We start from the raw sequence: 19,834 nt of genomic DNA on the forward strand, positions 1-19,834 counted from the left end.
ACTATGTGCCTACCAAACGCAGGATAAGGTAAAGAGGAACGCCTGCAAAGTCTCAGGGTGCCTCACCAGATAAGGCAGAAGTTTCATCGACACTTCGAACACACACAAGGCTCTAACAGCAAAAACTAAAGGGAGTCAGACTTTAATACTCGTAAACAGAATGAAACGCTGACTCAAAGCAGAAACTTAAAGTCCTCCTCCATCCAGTCTGGAAAAAAAGTATAAACAGACACTCCAGCTGTGTAAAACCACTCCTAAACAGCATGCCAAGGGTTTAGAGAAAATTTTAAAGAAAAAGAACGACACCTGTTGAATGACAGACTGGTTGAACTGATCTATATGTTCTGTTTGTAGCATGCAAAGGTTTGCTTCACTGCTCACCAGAGGACAGAAAAGCACACAATGGAGGCCTACAGTAACTTATAATCACTGAATCACTGTCTCGTCCTCACACACGCATGCGCGCACACACACACGCACGCACAATTGCCCGCTGATGCAGAGAGAGTGCGTTAGCAAGGATAAAGCGATTTCACGGTCTGAATACAGACAAACAGAAGGCATTGTCTTCCATGTGGACACACAGGTAGCAGCAAACACACACCCACACCCACCCACCCACAAACAGTGACAGAAGATATGTTCTTACTTCCTGCCTGACCCCATCACTAGACCTAAAGATGAAGTACAAATTAATCACACACAGAAAGAGAATGAAGGCCCTAAAAAAGGTTTAAAAAATATATTCCTAAATGTTTCAGACTTTCAGGGAAGCTGAACTGATGAAAGACATCATTTATGTGCATTTTCTAACTCCTTCACCTCCCTACATGCATAGCAACACATGCACAAACTCTTCAGACGTCTGGCAAAAGTCTACAACAAGACAAGCCAAACAACTCCACCCACCCACTAGAGAAACAATCTTGTCTCATTTGCATCCTTTCCCTCTGCTAGTACCTCTCCACCTCCCACACTCCCCTTTCTGTGCAGCCCCCTCAGTGCACGTTCTGTCACACCGAGGCAGTCAAACCTGAAGGAGTGGATGTACATGTACATTGGAGAATCACTACAAAACAGTACACGGTTTATTTTAACACTGCAAACATTAATGGTCCCAAGAAGATCAGCTGAACAAAATAACATCATTAGCAGGAACAAACAGCACAAGTCCAGCAATTCGAGTAGAGCATTTCTACCTAAGCCAGGTCTAGCTAGAGAAAACCCTCTACTAAAAGTAACATCAAAAAGAAATAGAAAAGGATGTTATTTATATGTACAACATATTGAGGGCTTTTGTTTTGCAACAATCCCACCTTTAAAAAGAACGCAAGTTTAAGGCAAAAGCCAACAAGATACATTAGCAAAGCTAACGTACAGAAAACCTAAAATAAACTTAACTAAAAATTGTACAATTCCTGATGTTTAGGTGATGCAGGTCACCAGGTTTGCAGTACACTGACTGAAACTTTACACTACTCTATTGTAAATAACACCTGATTTCGGACATAGTGACTATGGGCATGTTAATGTTGTCATTAGTCTTTTTTTTGGCTGAAATTACAGCCTCAAACCCAGAAGCATAGCTGCCGATTAATTCACAAAAGAAAAAACAAAAAAGGAAAGGAAATTTAAAAAAAAATTAATAAAAATTGTGCTTTGAGTGTTACTTATGTAAAGATGTAAACATAGCTTTAACAGGTTTATTATCTGCAATGCCAGAGCCAGTAACACTGGGAGGTAATGGCTTACAAATACAACTCAAAGTAAAGCTACCAAGTAGCTAATGCTGCCATAATGCTCTCTTTAATTCAGTCACCTTACCCTGCTCATTCAGCAAATCAGACAACTTTGATTTGTCAGTTCAGATAAATGTTTTCCTTTTCATGCCTCAACTCTATTATACAACCCATCCAATCTGCTCTACTTGGTAAGCCCGCACAGTCTTTATCCCCGCAGACAGACTCCTGCAACTTGTTGCCAACTGGGCGAGCGAGTGTGTGCACATTAATTCATGTGTGTGGGTGTAAAAGCAGGCAGGGACTAAAAGCAGAGAATGAGGCGTGAGGAGGGTGAAGGCAGAGAGAGCAGAAGGGGTGGGGTTAAAAGGTCCTGCAATTCTTCAGGAATATCAATGAGGAGCTAGGAATAGTCGGGAAACCAAGTGACACAGAAAGTGAAAAAGAAAAAACAAAGACAAAAGTATGATAGGAGGAGGGAGAAACTAAAAATATTGTAGAGAGAAAAGTACTTTATAAGACATCCGTATAAGCAAGCAGAGAGTAGGCTGTGTGTGGGTGATTGGGGGAGGAGAAGGTAGGAGGTAAAGGATAGGAGGAGTGTTCCAGATTAAATCAAAGTCTAACTTGATCTCAACTATACCAATGAATACTTGCATTGATTTGTTCAACACAAACAAAAATAATGCAGCTTACATAAAATGGTATACCCTCTCTGCAGACTCCCCTGCAACACAGACCACACAGTTGTGCATAAAAACACAAATGCATATAACTTGATCAAAAGCTGGAGACTGATGATGGGGAAATGGCAGGAGAAGCTGAAGCTGTACTACAATTAGAAGGGAAACTGATGGCACCAACAAGCACAAAGGAAATGCACCGTTTTCACCACCAACTACACAGACATGAGCACTCGCATTAAACTAAAACAGCTGTCAGAATAAAATCAACTCATCATGAGAAGAAATTAAGAAAACAGGGATTTGTTTTTATTTTTTATTTTTTTAAATCCAGTCAGTGTGACATTGCAACAGTGCATGACTCATGGTGTTAAAGACAGATTTCTCTTGAATTCCAGAAAAAAGAAAAAAAAAAAAATCAGTGAACAACCCTGTGGTCTAAACTAAGCTGGACTATGGTGACTTCAGTACAGATAAAAATACTGAATAAAGATGCAAATATAAAGTGTCAGATAGGAACTGATGAATCAGAACAACAACAGGCAATTGACCAGCAGGATGTCAGCGAGACAGATGCAGAGCCATCAGCTGGAGCACACTCACAAACACACAGATCAAAGCTCTGCTGCCCGAGTGTGTAAATATTAGCTCGTCCTGGCTGCTAGATGGCCGGTCCTTTTGATAAATGGTCAGAGTGTCTGTGCGACTGAGCACGTACCACGTACGTAATCAGAGCCCTGACTTGTCATTCTGAAATAAATGTGTTCATCGCAAAGAGGTTCTGTAATACTGTAGGCAGCATTTTCTGACCTTTTTACCTTTAACCGATGCATTTCTTACCAAACTCTAATGTCTGATGTGCTTAGCTGCAGACTTTTAAACCCCTCCAGTGTGCAAGTACTTCTCATCCCAGGCAACTGCAATGGTCGTCTTGGAAACCATTTCAAAAGCGCCCTTTATTAAGACTCGACTCAGCAACAAAGCTCTTACTCACCCGATCTGCACACACGCACACACACAATGAGGGAGGGTTAACCCAGGGCAACGCAACATGCATTCCATGACAGGAGACAGACTCCTAAGTCGCCCCACCACCCCCACAGATGATAGGGGGGGGAAAAAAACCAACAAAAAAAAACCCCTCCACGCTACATTGTCCCCTTCCCTCTGCTGAGCCCCAGTCTGTGGTCGAAGCAGAAACTCTGAGGGTGTAATATGACCCTGCCTTTATAAACACAGAACGAGAGAAGGAGAAAAGGAGAGGGAGCAAGTGAGAAACTTGAACGAGAGGCTGAATGTGAACAAGAGGAGAGGAGGAGACGTGGTGCCAGGACGGAGAGCATGAGTTCAAATGAAACGAGTACCTCAAATTTAGCAATTTTCTACTCTTCTTTTGTGAATACTCTCTAGTCCTACTACTCAGCACGCTCTCTGCACAGTTCAGGCATCAGCGTCAGAAAGCAGGACTGCACATCTGGCTCTACAGGGCTGTGAATGCGTACTACAGTACAGGTATGCTGGCAACCACTTCTAGGTCAAACCAAAGTCAGTGAGCCTGTCAGATTAACAAGGAATGTGGACACTCACTCACATACACAAACCTGAAACTCATTCTCACTGCTTGTCTGTCTAGTTTACCCCCAACCTTGAATTCGGAAGTGGAATAAAACGGTGTTGCTTTCTTCAAGTTTATTATTTGTTGTATATCACTGTAAATGTTAAAACAAACAAGTAGTAGGCTTTGAGAGATTAAAGGGAAATTCCAATGAATTTCCCACTAAAGTGGCTGTTGTGGCTCAAAGTGTCATGCAGATCCCTGTAGTGTCTACAGAGATTTGGGGAAATGAAGAGTTTCTGGGGAAAACCATAAGATGACCTTAACACCAGTGTATTCATTAGTAAACAGCAGTTTGTTTCACTCATAATTCTCTGAAGAAACCAGATCTTAGACACGCAGTTAAAATCAAACAGAAAACAAGATGCAGATGACCGGAGGCTGAGACTCAAAGACAACAGGACACTCACGAAAAACAACAAACCTAAGGAAACTGGTGCTGCTGCTCTCACATTGTTCTTATTGATACCAAATGTGGTGGATCTACAGATAGGAACACCACCAGATGGAAATCTACAAATAATTAACCTGCCACTTTGTTAAAAAATACCAGCTGGACATGGTGTTTCACCTCCACACAAAAAAAAAGCTCCTGCTCAGCTTCTCACGGTCTAAATAAAAGCATTTACAACTAAACCTACACTATTAAAACACCACACTCAAATTCAGCGAGCTCTTAAGAACCACCCATTCTTTCACAAATGTTTGTAAAGCCAGACTGCATGACTTGGGTGATTGAATTTATACACCTGTGGCAACGAAACTGAAAACACCTGAATTCAAAGACTGAGGTGTGGCCCAATACTTTTGTCCTTGTAGTGTATGGTTTGGCTCTTTTTTTCTCTTGCTTGAATGGAAAGCAGTGATTAGCCAGCGGGTTGGCCAAGTTTTCTGTGACCCCTCATTTCTAAGAATCTCTACTGAAGATCAAACGTCATCCAACACCAAAAGTCACAGCTGCCACATTACTGTAACTCCATCAGCTTAATATAAAAATCATTAGCTGCAGCTCTTTGTGACAAACATTCTTCCAAGGGAAAAAACAAACAAACATCTCACTGCCATCAAGTGTTTAGTTTTTTAACATTTAGGAGAACTCTCAGATTTGGGCACCATAAAACTTTTTTTAAACAACTTACAACTTTAGCTCAGGGGTCGGCAATTAATTCGCCCAAGGGGCCACATGAGAAACTGGGATGTTGTAGAGGACTGCACCAAAAAGCTGACCTCAATATTAATTTTATATCTTTATTAGCTTATTGGTCCAGCCCTCTAAAACAGTGTCTCGTGTAACTACCTGGGAAAGTTAACCAGCTTTAGGTGGTCCTGAGCCACAGGCTGAAGTTCTAATGCAATGTAGGTAAATGTTCTCCAGCAGCTGGAATCTTGTTAAAAGGCAGGGTGATGGCAGGTTCGTTTTGCTAGATACAGACATTTCGCCGTGGACTGGAGTTATTTTTGCCTCCCCCCCACTGTCTGTTTCACACTCCCTTGTCTTCACTGCTGCCGTTTATCTCCATCTCACCATTCCCCCCTCGATCCATCCCTCTCTGCAGTGCAAGTGCCTGGTACCACCAGTTTCTCTCTCTCTCCTCCCATCTGAATGTGAAAGAGTCGATTCTCCAGCATAATGCACACACAGCCGGCAGCCTCCCTTCACACACACACACACACACACACACACGCACACACACACACACACACACACACACACACACACACACACACACACGCAGTTACTATAATCTGCGCAGAAACACCTTTAATGCAAGTTTTAACATATCCCAGCGTTTCGTTTTCCACCTAAGGTCTTACTCTGGTGAAGTTCACCTGTCTGATCGATGAAAGGGAGGAAAGCCCAACTCTGGGCAATCCTGAATACAACACCGCAGCAGCAGACTGCTACTCACTCTAGAAGCTACGGCATAAATACGGCAGAGTTGAATGCCACAGAGATAACAGACATCAACAACATGTCACGGAGCTGCTGGTGTGGATGAAGCACTAGCCTCAGAGCTGCTGGAATTTCTGACACAACCGACACACTGAGCCAGATTATGGCTTTGTCATAATGCATATCATGAGCCAAACCCGATACAGATTCCCAGCACAGCTTCACTCGGCTCATCCGGCATTACTCAAACAGAGTGAACGTCACACTGCCACTCCCTGGGTCGGGGGGTTAAGATTCCCCCACTGACCGCACACCAAGAAATGCATTTAAGGTATTCAAAGCGTCTGAGGATGAAATCCTCTTCAAGCATCTAAATTCTGTTGCAACAAAGATGATGTTGTTTATCAGTTTTTCTTTTCCAGGCTTTGTGTCAGTCTCATACTTCTTGTTGACCATCCTTTTGGCTGTGATTAGAGCGGGGCGATATGGCCAAAAATATTTATCACGATATATATTTGAAAATTTGCGATAACGATATAACCGACGATATAATTGATGCGAGACAAAATACAACTCCACAACATTACTAGCGCAAAAAGACAACCTTCCATTTATTTTCACTTAAACAAGAAGCTGGTTTTTATGTACATTAAAGCTTTATAAAAATGTAACAGTGCAAATGCAAATTCCTTGCTGAAAGTTTAACCAAAAGGCATTTCCAGTAGAAATGGGCTGACATATCCTGAGCATAACCATGTATAATATCCACTGAAGTTAAAAAGAGGTGCTTTGCAACATTAAACTGCAGTGTGCAGTACGCATTTTTCGGACCATAAGGTGCACGGGATTATAAGGCACATTAAGCGAAACAAAGCAGTCAGATAAATCAAACTTTATTAAACTCATTCTTCTTGCTTCCTCCACTTCTGTACCATTGATTCATTAATGTTGAATTCTCTGGCAGCTGCTCTATTCCCATGTTGTTGCAGTATATTAATGACTAACCTCGTATTGTGGATGGATTATCTCAGTTGTTCTCCTGACTGAAGTTTGGTCCGTTTACAGCATCCTGCCATGCGATTGCATTTGTCTCTAACCATGAAGAACCTTCACGTTAACTTTTATAAGTGGAAAAGTGTTAGTGTTCGTCCTCCAGCTTCACTGTTTATGTTATGCTAACATAGCTGTGTCGCTAGCGATCACGTAGCACATAATTATATACCAGCTAGCCCAACTTCAGTAACCCTACAAACGTCACTGCTGTTTAGTTTCCTGTCTTCATTTATGTTGGAAGTGATAGCAGAGCTGTACGTTTGATTTTTTTCAGAAATCTCTCCGTCAGAACATGCTATATCATGCTTAGGTAACTAGCGAAACTAGCGAGCTAACTTCCGCTAGCTTCCTGCTAACTTCTAACTCCGTTAAATGTAATAACTTTTGTTTTCATGGATGCCTGGAAGTTAAACTTTATAGTTACACCTGGTAAAGCAGCAATGCTGATCGTTTTATTAAAGATGAAAGAATTTAGACAGTTTTTAACTCTAAGTGATGCTGCAGTGTTGTTTGACCTGAAGTATACGGAGTTTAGGACCCAGATTACTCCCAGATTTAAGAGCATCTTAGAACGGCCGCTTGCATGTTCTGCAAAAAAATGTGCTTTGTTGTGTATCTGACGGACAAACACCAAACCAGTTCCACATCACGGAAGTTGCACCATTTTTACAAACCAATTCTGGTTCATCTGTTTCACTCAACAATCGGCCATGTGCGTATGAAAACAAAGGCACTGCGCATGCGCGTTTTACTCCCATTCTATCGCGATATTTCATTTTCCTATCGTTGCCTAACATTATACCGGTATTACCGTGAACGGTATAATATGGCCCAGCCCTAGCTGTGATGACATTTTTTGCCAGCAACTTACTTGGGGATGCAAGTACATGTGACCAGATGATGCTACTGATGGTAAATAACCCCCCCACTTCAATCATATCTTATAACCCACTTGTCAGAATGTGAGTGCAAGTAAAATTTCAGTTATTTAGAGAAATAATTATAGTAAAATTGAGGGTTTCTTCACAACTTCTCTGGTCACAGGCTGCGTCACATGGTAGGCTTCTTTCTAGAAACACAGTTGGCGTGGTAAATATATGTGACTAATGTCACAACTTAAAAAAAACAAAAAAAACAAAAACATGGAACATGAAAATCTAGAGACACACTGGTCCACCCACCCACCCACCCACACACACTTCTATCGAACTGATGTTATGTAAACAGCTCTTCTGCAAATCCCGACTGATCAGACATTCCTCCACATTAAAAAAAAAAAAAAAAAAAAAAAGTGGAGCTTGAGAAAGACAGACCATAAGATATAGTTCTATTGAAAAGCAATGAAGAGTATGATCACTGTAGACCTGGTGTAATAACAGCAGCTGAAAGAATGACTAGCTGTCATCCCACAACATGTGCATTTTCACTAAAGAGCATGAAAAAAAAGACACATCCATGAAACACTTCTGCCACAAACCCACAGCTAAAGCAAAACGGTATCTGCACTGCAGCGAGATAAGCAGAGCAGCACTTCAAAAGATGTAAACTGACAGCAGTGAAAAAGAAACAGTCTCTGTAATCTTATCCGAGGTACTCCTAGATCTTTTCCTGTCCCCAAAATCTTTATCAGCTTCATGACACAACCTAAAATATGATAAATTATAATCTGTTTGACACAAACACAAGTCAGTCACCTCAGCTTTGTGTTAGATCACTTGTAGTATGCATGCCTTAACTAATACAGCATGACCACTTTGAGACTTGGACTACAATATGATCTGTTAATCTAGTCTAATGCGATGTATTCATTTAAAAAGTGTGATGCTGTTGTTTCTTATTTGAAAATGTCAATCCTTACCAAGCCCCCAAAACAACTTCTGCAGATGCATGAGCTCACTGACAGAAGGATACATTTTGATGGCTCCTGACTTTGTCCCGATGGCCATGAGCTGCAACTTGGGGTCAAAGGCCAAAGCACTGGGCTGATGGGGGAACCCATGCTCCACAGTCTGTGAGAGAAAGCCAGGCAGAGAAAGGGTAGAGAAGACAAACTGATGAGACAGATTTATCAAATGCCACAAGAAATACAACAACAAGTACACTTGCATTTATTTTTCCAGACTTTCCTCCATAAATGCACCCAGTTCTGTCTGAGAGTTTGCGTGTCATTTTCTGCTCATCAGACTCACTGAATATAGTCAGCGAGGCGTCTAAAAGGGAGGACTCCCTTAATAAAGTTACAGGAAAGTAGTTTAAAAAGTACTGATGGCAGCAGCATTGCTTTATTGTAATGTGCTGCAGACCTTGTTAAATTGGGTTGAAATAAAATTTCAGCTTTTTTCTCTCCAAGCCCATGTCAGGAGATGGTGAGACAGCTGGAGAAGTGTTTATGTCAACAAAGAAAAAGGGAACAGAAACCAGTAGAGAGACACCTAAAACTGGTTTAAAAACAGGTTGTGGAGGTCTTCGAGGTTTCGGCATGGCTAACTGAAAAAACTGAGCCTGGCTGTTTGCTTGAACTCAGACATAACGTAAAACATTAACTCCTTCTGTCTTTAAAGTGCCGGTGCAGTGCGATCTGTCTCTATCACACAAACACAGTCACATCAAAACAACCCTCCTGAAGAGAGACAACGTCTGTGACAGTCTGGCAGCTGCTGCCAAACATTACAAAAGTGTGTGTGTGTGTGTGTGTGTGTTACAGCAAAACAAACAGTCCATGGACTTTCATCAGAGATTCAAACAAAGAATCATCATTTGGCTAACATGAACATAAGCTGTTTAAGTGTCTGTGAGGTCTGTAAGTATTTGAACAAAGACAACATTTTTGCAGCTTTGGCCTCTTTACAACTCAAAGAAGATATGATTCAAGTGTAGACTTTCAGTTTTCTTTTCAAGGCGTTTAACAAAAGTGTTGCATTAACTGTTTATGGATTACAGTAAGTTTTATACACAGTCCCTCATTTTCAGAGAGTCCAAATTAATTGGATGGGCAGGTGAAGCCTGTTCCCTCATTATTCCATAACAAAATAGCAGATAAAAGATCAGTAGTTGATGTCCCATTTGGTACCTGTTTATTGGAATTATGGGTAAGAGATAAATAGAGATGTCAGTGCAAGTGAAGGAGAAAGCTGAAAAAGTAAAATAAACCAATTAGAGAAACAGCAAAAACTTTAGAAGTGACCAAACAATCTGACACATACTTAGAAAAGCCGAAAGGCCTCAAAGACCACAGAAGACAACTAAAATGTTTCATGACAGAACTACTTTCAACATCTAACCGAGCAACAAGAACACTCCTTTGGAAGGGAGGTGCATCATCGCCACAGTCTAGTCTGACAGAAACAGCAGGATGAACTGTGACATGTACAGGACCAGAGCCTCTGCTCAGATCTAGCTGAAAACTGACCAGATGGTACTTCACAGTGAAGACAGTTAATGACCCAAAGCAGACTGCAAAAGCATCCCAAGAGTTTGTCAAGGAAAAATAAATATCAACTGATCTCACCCCAATAGAGCATGTCATTTTAGTTACTGAAGGAAGACCCTTGAACAAGCAGGAACTGAAGCTGGCTGCAGCAGAGGCCGAGGAGAGCGTCTCATGGTGGGAAACGTAGCATTTCATGATCTCCATGGATTCCTTAAATCCCTCATTTTTTTTCCAATTTATTTTCAGTCTCTAAAAATGGATGACTGTGAAAAATATGGCTGTGAATTCTAAATAGTTAACGCAGCACTTTTGTTGAACCTATTAAAATGACCCTGAAAGTCTGCACTTCAACCACATCCCGGTTGTTTGATTTTAAATCCTCTGTGATGGTGTATGGAAGAAAAACTACAACAGAAAATGATGTCTTTGTCCAACAAATAATGGCCCTAACTGTACTCTCCTACCACAAAGGCATTTATCTAGTGGGCGATTCTCTCAGATGTCTCGTTTGGTTAGACATAATACAAAATATATTTATCAGATATGACTCGGCACTACACCAACTCTTGTTAAATCACTCTCGTCAACACATTTCTGATAGCTGTGTAACGGCAACAATGATGTCAAACTGATTGCTCTGGAGTTTTTGCCCGCCTGAGCCACATTCACACAAAAGCTTACTTCCACATAGGATATCATCAGGAATAAGTAACAGAAAAACAAAGAAAAAAAAAAACAATAACTGATCACACCTCATTTTTGAGAAGTTAACAAGAGCAATTACTTTCAAATTTGTGAGAGTTGTTTTATCCCATAACTAAATTAAATGAACAAAACAAACACCTGATCATTCTATTACCAAAAGACATGCTTGCTGATTAATTTTCAGTCAGATCCACCAGCTGACAAATCGACTATTTGCTGTGGCTCTAAGGAAAGCCACAATCTAAAACCGTTCAATGGCAAACTCAATGAGGGCCTCGACTGGAATGCAGATACTGAGGCGGGATGGTGTAAGGACAGTTTGTCAAAGCGCTCATGTCACTGTGCTGGCCACAGTGAGCAATCTCATTCATGCTACTCAGACAACTGAGGTTACCCAAGTCTGCAAGGTCATGCAAGTACGACTCTAGGAGCCACGAAAGGCTGATTAATATTTTCCAGGACATGTGCTGGTTCGTGTTTTTTTATATTACTTATTCTTTCATTTGCTAAAATGGCTTAAAAGAGGACTCTTTTTACTTCAGACTTTAAGTACTTAATTCTGGAGAAATAAATCTACTGTAGTGCTGATTCTTAACGATCATCAGTCATCATCGTGTTGTTTGCACCGCAGTCCTAAACAATCCTGCTGAGAAGGGTTAATGTCACTATCACATCCAGCGTGCAGGACAAACTTGATTCTTTTAACATTTAAAAGGTTCAGACAGCCCGGCTCTCTGGGACACTTTCTGAGACACAGCATGCAGACCATGCCTTCATCTAACCTGAGTTCAAGGCCACTGCAGTGCTCAGTATGAGCTTAGAAACAACCTGTTAGGTAAGTTACTACAGCTGACACTGGATATGCAGAATTATCAGTACATTCCACAGATCTGGGTGGTGCAAGCTGCTTTTATGTTCCCACCGGCGGAGCAACAGTGATCTGGGTGACAAGATTCAGCTTATACTGAAAGTGGAACTGAAATGAGCTCTTACATTGACTGTCCAGAGGGGAAACCCACTATCACCACCACTGAATGTTACCACAGGACGCTCAGATTTACTGTACATGAACTGGTTCATATCCATGTGGATGTGATGCCAGCATGAAACCTGACACTCGTGGCTGCACCCAAAGACCCCCAAGAACTGGAACAAGGGGTATGAGGACTCTGCATAACAAAAAGCAGCAGAGATTTAAAAAAAAAAAAACCTGCTCGCAGAGTTCTGGCAGCTTCTACTAAAACCAGACGAGAGGAGTAAAAAGTGCCATCACGCTGAGAGACACCCCTGCTCATTGCATGACAGATGGGTCACACCACACGAAGCATCAAACTGCTGGAAAAGCATGTATTGTAATTTAATCCCGTTAATCTGCATGCTGATAATCCCCAACACCCACACAATCCTCTGTTGCTGGTTAATTACAGCAATATTAGCGCTACAGTTTTCCTTGATTGCTGCTCGGTGCTCACTTTGAGCGAGGTCCTGGTTTGGGTGAGGGGTAATTAACACGCCGTGAAAACAACTCAACAGCTACTAAACACACATCAACAAAGCGCCCTGCAAACACACCACCCGCACTTCACAGCTAATCTGTTTTTCTGTCCGCGAAGTAGGACAGAAAACAGCAAGCGCAAGAGGAGTGGCCGGACTTCAGCTGCAAAGTACTGGCTTTTTTATATATCCATACTTAAAAAATAAGTCTGTTAGTTTAGGGGAACCAGGCGAGAGGAGGAATACCATCTCCCTCTCTTTCCTCTTGTCCCGTTACTTTACCTTGTTGAAGGCGAAAAGCTCCTGTTTTATCTTCTCTCTCTGCGGGTCGGTGCCCTGCCGACGAAACCTAAACTTCATCATCTTCAAGCCGGTCACGGGGGAGGCAGGACCGAGGGGACAGAGAGGGTAACACGGAGGTATCAACCCGAGCTTCTCGGCGGGACTAGAGGCGGTTCGGCGCAGTCGGAAGATGCTAAGCTAGCTAACGGACTAGCCCATGCAGGCTGAAAGCGGGGGTACAACACTACTGCCTCTGCTGCGGCTCTCCTCCCTCCTCTCCCTCCTGGTGCTGTTTAGGTCCTGGTGGGTTTGACCACAGCAGCCCCCCTCCCTTCCCTCCTCTTCCCGGTTCACACGGATCCCGTTATTGGTAACCAATAGGGACGAGGAAATCTGCGAGCAATTACTCAGCAACGCCTACACAACCAAGGGCTCGCGAGACGGATGCTCGGTTTGTAGCACAGGATACACCGGCGGTATGTCCCAGCTGCTTGAGTTTGTACACTGCGACAACTGGGAGTTCCTTTAAACAAAATGGAACGGCCAGAGATTAAATAGCCAATAACGGCTAACTTTTCTCACTCGAAACTGTGGAGAAAATGTAAATATTTTACCTTAACTATTGTAAATTTGTTTTTTTAAGATGTCAAAAACTGGGTTTAAGATAAATAATGGAAGCGGACAGATTCAATCATGTTTGAATGACTACTTCAAACATGATTATACGTCCTGTTTAGGAAGAAAAACATGAAAAGAATGGTAACTCTGACCATTAATTGAAGGTTATAATTAGCATATATTTTATTTTAATTATATTTTACTAGTTGTTTTTTTTTAGTAGTATTGTATTCACCAATGATTTTCCATACTCTTTAATTCCACCTAACTCATATACATTGCTGTGTATTTGCTAAAAAATAAAGTACTCACACACCACTACTGTTATACTAAAGCTTTAATTTATTATTCACATGCAATAATTATGTAAAACTGCTATTTGCAAAAAAATTTATTGTAAAAATAAAATATTTAAGTTAGTGCAAACTCTTAGTGATGTGGCCTCAAAGCTTATGTGCCAAAAAGACTTTGCCCCTTGGCAAAGCAGAGAATAAGAGATGTGTCAGAAAAAGTTCTTTATCCTATCAAACCAAAAGTTTCCATTAATGTCAAAACCAAGATGAGGTTATAAGGGTTTGTTTGTTATACAGCAATAAACTGGCGCCACCATTACACTAAATTAATGTTGTCCCAAGAACAAAGCAAATCATGCTATTCTTCTAAAGAGGGGGCATGGAAACAAGGAGACATTAACCCTTATAGTTATATTGGACAAGATCTTAAACATTTCTGGATGATTATGTAAAACTATAAACATTAAAGATTAAGGCATTCATTCAAGTTTCTCCTAAAACTAGAATGTGACTGACATGAATGACATTTTATGTGCCAAATCATTCATTAAGAAAACAGCTGATCAATTAAGAAAAAATAACATTTTCATGGCCATAATGGAAAAGCACTTTTTCAAAATCATCACAATAAACAAGTTATCAACTTACATAACAGTGCCTTTACATACAAAAATAACCTGTCTTACGAATAGAGGTAGAGTACATTTTTAAGGCATAAACTGTGATTTCTATGTATATGTCATCCTCGTGTTTGTGCTATAGGAGGGTGATTTCACTTGGTGGCAATGTGAGTCTCTTCTCTCTGACTGACAGCATGTTCTCCACGTGCATGGCGATGACTCGGCAAAGCTCCAGGCCCTGGAAAACATCATATAGCATAACATCATTTAGACCCTTAAAGAAACAACACTGGACTTAAGATGAAGAGTGAATATAGACTGCTCAGTGGTACAGTTAGGGGCGAAAAGGGGCAAAAGTTTGTGGACACTTTTTCCTTTTGTAATTTTTCTTGTGTACACCATCAGAGTGAATTTCAAATGAATCAATATTTGATTGAAGTCCAGACTTTCAGATTGATGCAGATTCAAACTGCAGATTATAACACATTAACTGCAAAAGCAACCCAAAAGTTTCTCAAGGCAAAGAAATGGGATATCTTTCTGAAACCAATAAAGCATGCTCTTCAGTTTTCAAATGCAAAACTGAAGGCAGAGACCCACAAATAAGCAGCAACTGAATGTGGTTGGAGTAAAAGCCTGGGGGAGCATCTCAAGAGAGAAAACTAAGCATTTGGTGATGACCCTGGGTTGTAGACTTCAAGCTGTCGTTGACTGCGAAAGATTTTCGCAAATGGGGTACTGCGTATAAAAATCACTTTAATTCCTTAAAAGTTGATGCAACACTTTCATTAAACACCTTGAATTAAAGCTAAAAGTCTGCACCTCAGTCACATGTTGACTGCAGAAATGTGTCACTGTAAATACAGACACTGTTACACACACACATCTAAATCTTCCATCTATGTCTTATACACCCACCTGCTCCAGCTGCAGCTGTGTGACACGCTGGTTAAGCAGGTCTCCTATCATGATCTCCACATATGGGTAACTGGAGCCAGATGTTGGCCTCTGAGTGCGAGTTGATTGAATCTCCTTCAGAGGAAAACGCACCATAGTCTCCTAATCACACACAAACACACCAATGTGCATATAAATAGGCATTCAGGGGACACACAGACATAAAATATAAAATTAAATATCTCAAGTTTTAAAGGTTATATTTTCTCTTGCACAGATTTTTTTTTTATTTGTAATTTAGATTTTATTAAAAAATGATGGATGGGAGAGCCAGTAAACACCATAACCAAGAGGGGGAGCCAAAAGCTTTGTTGAAATATAATAAAATTCCTGCCTTTTTTGTATTTTTCAATCACAATAGATCAGTAAAAGGGTAAAATGCTTGTTTGACTCACATGTGTGTCCTTGTTAAGAAAATGAAGCCCGTTCAGATTAACAGCCAGGATGCATGGGGCGTGGACGGACGAAGAGCCAGAACTCTGGATGTAGAAGAAGGAGGAGCCAAACATGGGGAAGGCACTGACCAGACCTGGGCAAAAACACACCAAAGCTCACTTCTGATAAGCTGCCGCATTCAAATTGCGAGGTAAAGATGTTTACAGAAAATGTCGCGACAACTCAGCGTGCTTTTGAACATTTTCTTTCCCACTGGTCCAACAAAAATGCTCTAAGAAGACACCTTGCTGCACTCATATCAACTTAGAACTGCTATTTGGGATCAGAATAAGCCTTTTTTTTGTTTACCAGATGTTTCAGATGTTTATCCTAATAGAATTGTGACAGAACATGCAATGGGCTTTGCTATTAACAATACAAAAGTTATTAATATTATAGGACATATGTAAAAGTTAAATGGCCAAATTGTGAGTATCTTTCACACTCACAAAGAACTGTTGTCTTACCAAGGAACTGCGCACGGGCCTGGTGTGGGTTTAAGGGCTGGACCTGCTGCATGTGTTGTGTTGTCATGTTCAGCCACTGCTGTGAACCCTGTTTGCTGTAGAACTGCGGAGGGATACACTCCTGCACCTCACGGCTAACACACACGCACACACAAAGAGGGAACAAGGTGTAATTGAGAGACAGCAGATCAAATTATACATGTGCATGTTAGGTGTATTTTTCTGTGCAAGCCGACAATGTGCAAAGCAGAGTATGGTGGCCCTGAGAGGTCAAAAAGACTGCAGCATAAGAAAAGGCCAGAAAAATACAAAAATGCTACAAAAGCACATAAAAACACAAAAATGCACAATGAAATTAAAAAAGAAACACACAACAGATGTAAAGCAAAAATAAAAAATAAAAAGATAAATAGCACAGTGGAAGTTGGGGGGAAAAAGCTCCCAAAACACAACAAAAGTGTTTTTTTTAGCAGAAAATCTTACAGAACAGCTGTGGAAATGAGAGAAACAGAGACATCCACAGGATTCGACTGAGACACAGAACCTGAGGATTTGTAGCTGTTGTGAGGAAGTAAAGTTGTAATTGAATGATACATATAACACTGTAGATGAATGTTTTATATTAGTTGTTCAACATACCATGTAATGGTCTAACCTGATGAATTTTCATTGTGTTTTGTGTGCTTTTGGAACATTTTTCTATTTGTGTTCTTTTACGTTGCAGTACGTTTGACCTCTCAGGGATACCGTACATTCTCTTCCACTGCTTCTCCAACCTGTAGGTTTCCCCAAGGTTCAGTCCTGGGTCTACTATTATTGTCTTACTACATTTTAAAGAGTGTTGTTATATAAAACCCTTAGGTAACTAACTTAGTCCCTGGATGCAGCAGCAACCTTCTCAGCCCTTTGTGATATAGCCACAATATCAGAAATAGTAGAAAAGGGATATCTGGGCCAAACGTGCTCTTCTGTAAGTCAGCCATGTCTTACTGTTTGGAAAAAATTAAGCTACTAAAAGTCTCAATCACTGGTTTCTTTAGATAACTTTAATTTAAATCACTTTGAATCAATTTAATTCCTAAAAAGTGAATGGAACACTTTCATTAAACCGTTTGAATTAAAGCTAAAAGTCTGCACTTCAGTCACATGTTGATTGCATAGATATGATTAGATATGATGGGTGACAAAAAATCAACATAAACCTACCTTTAATTTGTCCCTTGTATCACTAGTAACTTGCCCAAAAGTAATTGATATGCAAGTGTGAGTTGGTACATTAGCATGCAAAAGGTTTCCAACAACAAATGGATATATTTACAGGGTGGGGAGGTAGATGGTGTCTTTGGCACGATGCTGTAGGGCAGCCAGCCTGGTAATCTGCTGCAGATGCTGTTCACTGGGCTTACCCTGAGGAACCACACTCAGCAAGGCCTTCAGGTAGTCTGGCAACACCTTGAAAAGAGATGCACAATGTGCATTAGTCCGTCTTGTTTCTATGACAAATATCAACTGATGAGAAGACGAAACAAGATGTACTTCTATGCACACCGCCCGACCACAAAAAAAAAAACCCCTCATCAGGTGGTGATGACGTATGTGGCCACAAAAAAAAAGATGTCAGCTATCCAATGAAATATTAGGATGTCACAAATTTTTAGCACGTGAGCTAAAATTTCAGGACTGCTTCAATCTACAGCTCTGTGAAATGAGATTTATACCTGGTTATAGTGCATGGTGACATAAAGTTCATTGTCAAGTTTGAGAGCTAGACTCCATATAACCCGTCTGAACCAAAGACTGTAGTTGGCATCCACGGGCTCGGCCTCTGTAGCGATGTCCAGGATGTACTCTCGCTTGTTCAGGGGACGTACATTTTGACCTACACAGAAAGACACTTTAGTAACCATCTATTATCCAAAACGTGTAACAATATCTAACTCGGCAAAAGGAAATGTTAGCATTTTAGAGCTCCACTAAAACAAGAGATCCTTGTTACCCTTGTGTGTGACCAGAAAGACGGCATGTTCATCCAGTGCCTCCATTCTTTGGAGTCCCATCTCAAAGCAAAGCTCCTCGATCACATCCAAAGCAACCTGATAAGGAAAAAGCAAATGCCACTACAGGCTACAAATTCGGCATCTGTGTTTTACATTTAGAGACTGCAGCCATTCTGTGTGTGTGTGTGTGTGTGTGTGTGTGTGTGTGTGTGTGTGTGTGTGTGTGTGTGTTTTCCACTCACAGAGCATGTCTTGATTTTTAAGTGCCTTTCGATGCCACCTGGGAGCAGGAACAGCTGTCTCTTGGAGCTACGCCCGGCCTGTACACGGACAACAAATCAGAGGGAAACGTCACACACTGCTATCCACAGCTGTTACTGAGAAGTCATGTAGCAAAGTCACATCTGAACATGACAGACAGACACCACAATATGAAAGATATCGCTGTAGATTAATTAGCACGGCCTGATCTACCTGATAAAGGAGACTATACAGGACTATCCCGATTGTTTTTCCGTATTTTTAAACACCTGTTGACACTTTAAGTTAATAAATGTTAGCAATCCCTACAATTTTGACATATTTCAAGCCACAAAGGAACACTGTGTAGCTTATTTACAAACTAACCATCATTGCTTTGAGTTCCATGCTGTTGGGATACTGCACACGCCCGCCATACTGAAAAGTCCTCCTCAGATTCTGCTCGCATGCCTTGGCAATACCTGTCAATTGGAAGAGCAGCTAGTAAACACTTTAGACCAGTGAAGATCAAAAGAGATGGACTGATGAACACGATGCCCACCTTGGTATTGCAAACCAGGGCTGGCACATGCATCCTGGAGAAACGTCAACAGAAACGGCTTCATAACATCAGAGCACCGATGGAAAGATGTGAGAATATACATCAGCCGCCATCCTCTCTGACAGCTGTCCCTGCACACAGAGAAGCGCGCACACAGCCACAGATTAAAGCCTCTCCACGATCATGTCACCGCTCTTTAAGAACAAGCGAGCGCTGGAAGCCTTACGGTTTGGAGCTGGTGTTGACAGTAACTTGTTTCATCACTTGGCAGTAGGCTTCATCCTTCATCAGGCCATGGTCACCACTTAACTAGATTTGTTTAAGCACATGCATGAAGAAAAACATAAAATCACACACACAGACCTCGTCTTAGTATTACAATGGATAGACAATTTGCTGATGTAAGCATACCTTTAATATAGTGGTGACCAGGTCCTGCTCGGTCTGGCCTTTCATTGGGAAGTCTCCCATAAACTTCATTATAGCTGGGCAAAAGAAACAGAAGGAGCTGGACCACATCTTTTCGGATGTATTTCGTTTAAAGCACATTAATGCTTTTATACTAAAAATAAACTAAAAATAAACACAAAGAAACACGAAATATATGCGTATTTTATGCTGCTATCTTCTGCTTCAACCTCCTATGTTTCTTTTCGTTTCCACACTCTGCTCTCACCTAAGAAGATGTCAGCAGCCACTCGGTTCATCCCACTGTCTGAGAAGTCGATCAGTGACTCCTGGATTGGAGAC

General features: G+C 41.1%; 2 protein-coding genes across 3 annotated transcripts in view; both read right to left on the minus strand.

Annotated features, from left to right (window-relative positions):
* llgl1 (LLGL scribble cell polarity complex component 1) overlaps positions 1 to 13,346 on the minus strand; it is a 34,776-nt gene extending 21,430 nt beyond the window's left edge. Inside the window, exons 1-2 of one of the 2 annotated variants that reach the window (XM_082529795.1) lie at positions 12,896 to 13,346; positions 8,896 to 8,993 (exon numbers count right to left, since the gene is read on the minus strand). In XM_082529795.1, coding sequence (XP_082385921.1) covers positions 8,896 to 8,993; positions 12,896 to 12,976 — 179 coding nt within the window. In that variant the 5' untranslated portion in view covers positions 12,977 to 13,346. The remainder of the gene's footprint in view (positions 1 to 8,895; positions 8,994 to 12,895) is intronic. The other variant, XM_082529794.1, reaches the window with a different exon arrangement.
* Positions 13,347 to 13,837: 491 nt separating this feature from the next.
* Positions 13,838 to 19,834, minus strand: part of myo15aa (myosin XVAa) — a 43,550-nt gene continuing 37,553 nt past the window's right edge. The window contains exons 52-64 of the mRNA XM_082529791.1: positions 19,761 to 19,833; positions 19,496 to 19,569; positions 19,311 to 19,393; positions 19,085 to 19,215; positions 18,910 to 19,004; positions 18,525 to 18,602; positions 18,282 to 18,378; positions 18,004 to 18,164; positions 17,604 to 17,737; positions 16,286 to 16,419; positions 15,779 to 15,912; positions 15,345 to 15,485; positions 13,838 to 14,664 (exon numbers count right to left, since the gene is read on the minus strand). Coding sequence (XP_082385917.1) covers positions 14,563 to 14,664; positions 15,345 to 15,485; positions 15,779 to 15,912; positions 16,286 to 16,419; positions 17,604 to 17,737; positions 18,004 to 18,164; positions 18,282 to 18,378; positions 18,525 to 18,602; positions 18,910 to 19,004; positions 19,085 to 19,215; positions 19,311 to 19,393; positions 19,496 to 19,569; positions 19,761 to 19,833 — 1,437 coding nt within the window. The 3' untranslated portion in view covers positions 13,838 to 14,562. The remainder of the gene's footprint in view (positions 14,665 to 15,344; positions 15,486 to 15,778; positions 15,913 to 16,285; positions 16,420 to 17,603; positions 17,738 to 18,003; positions 18,165 to 18,281; positions 18,379 to 18,524; positions 18,603 to 18,909; positions 19,005 to 19,084; positions 19,216 to 19,310; positions 19,394 to 19,495; positions 19,570 to 19,760; position 19,834) is intronic.

Source organism: Aulonocara stuartgranti, assembly GCF_965226115.1.
Source record: "Aulonocara stuartgranti genome assembly, chromosome: 4".
In the NCBI taxonomy this organism is placed as follows: domain Eukaryota; kingdom Metazoa; phylum Chordata; class Actinopteri; order Cichliformes; family Cichlidae; genus Aulonocara; species Aulonocara stuartgranti.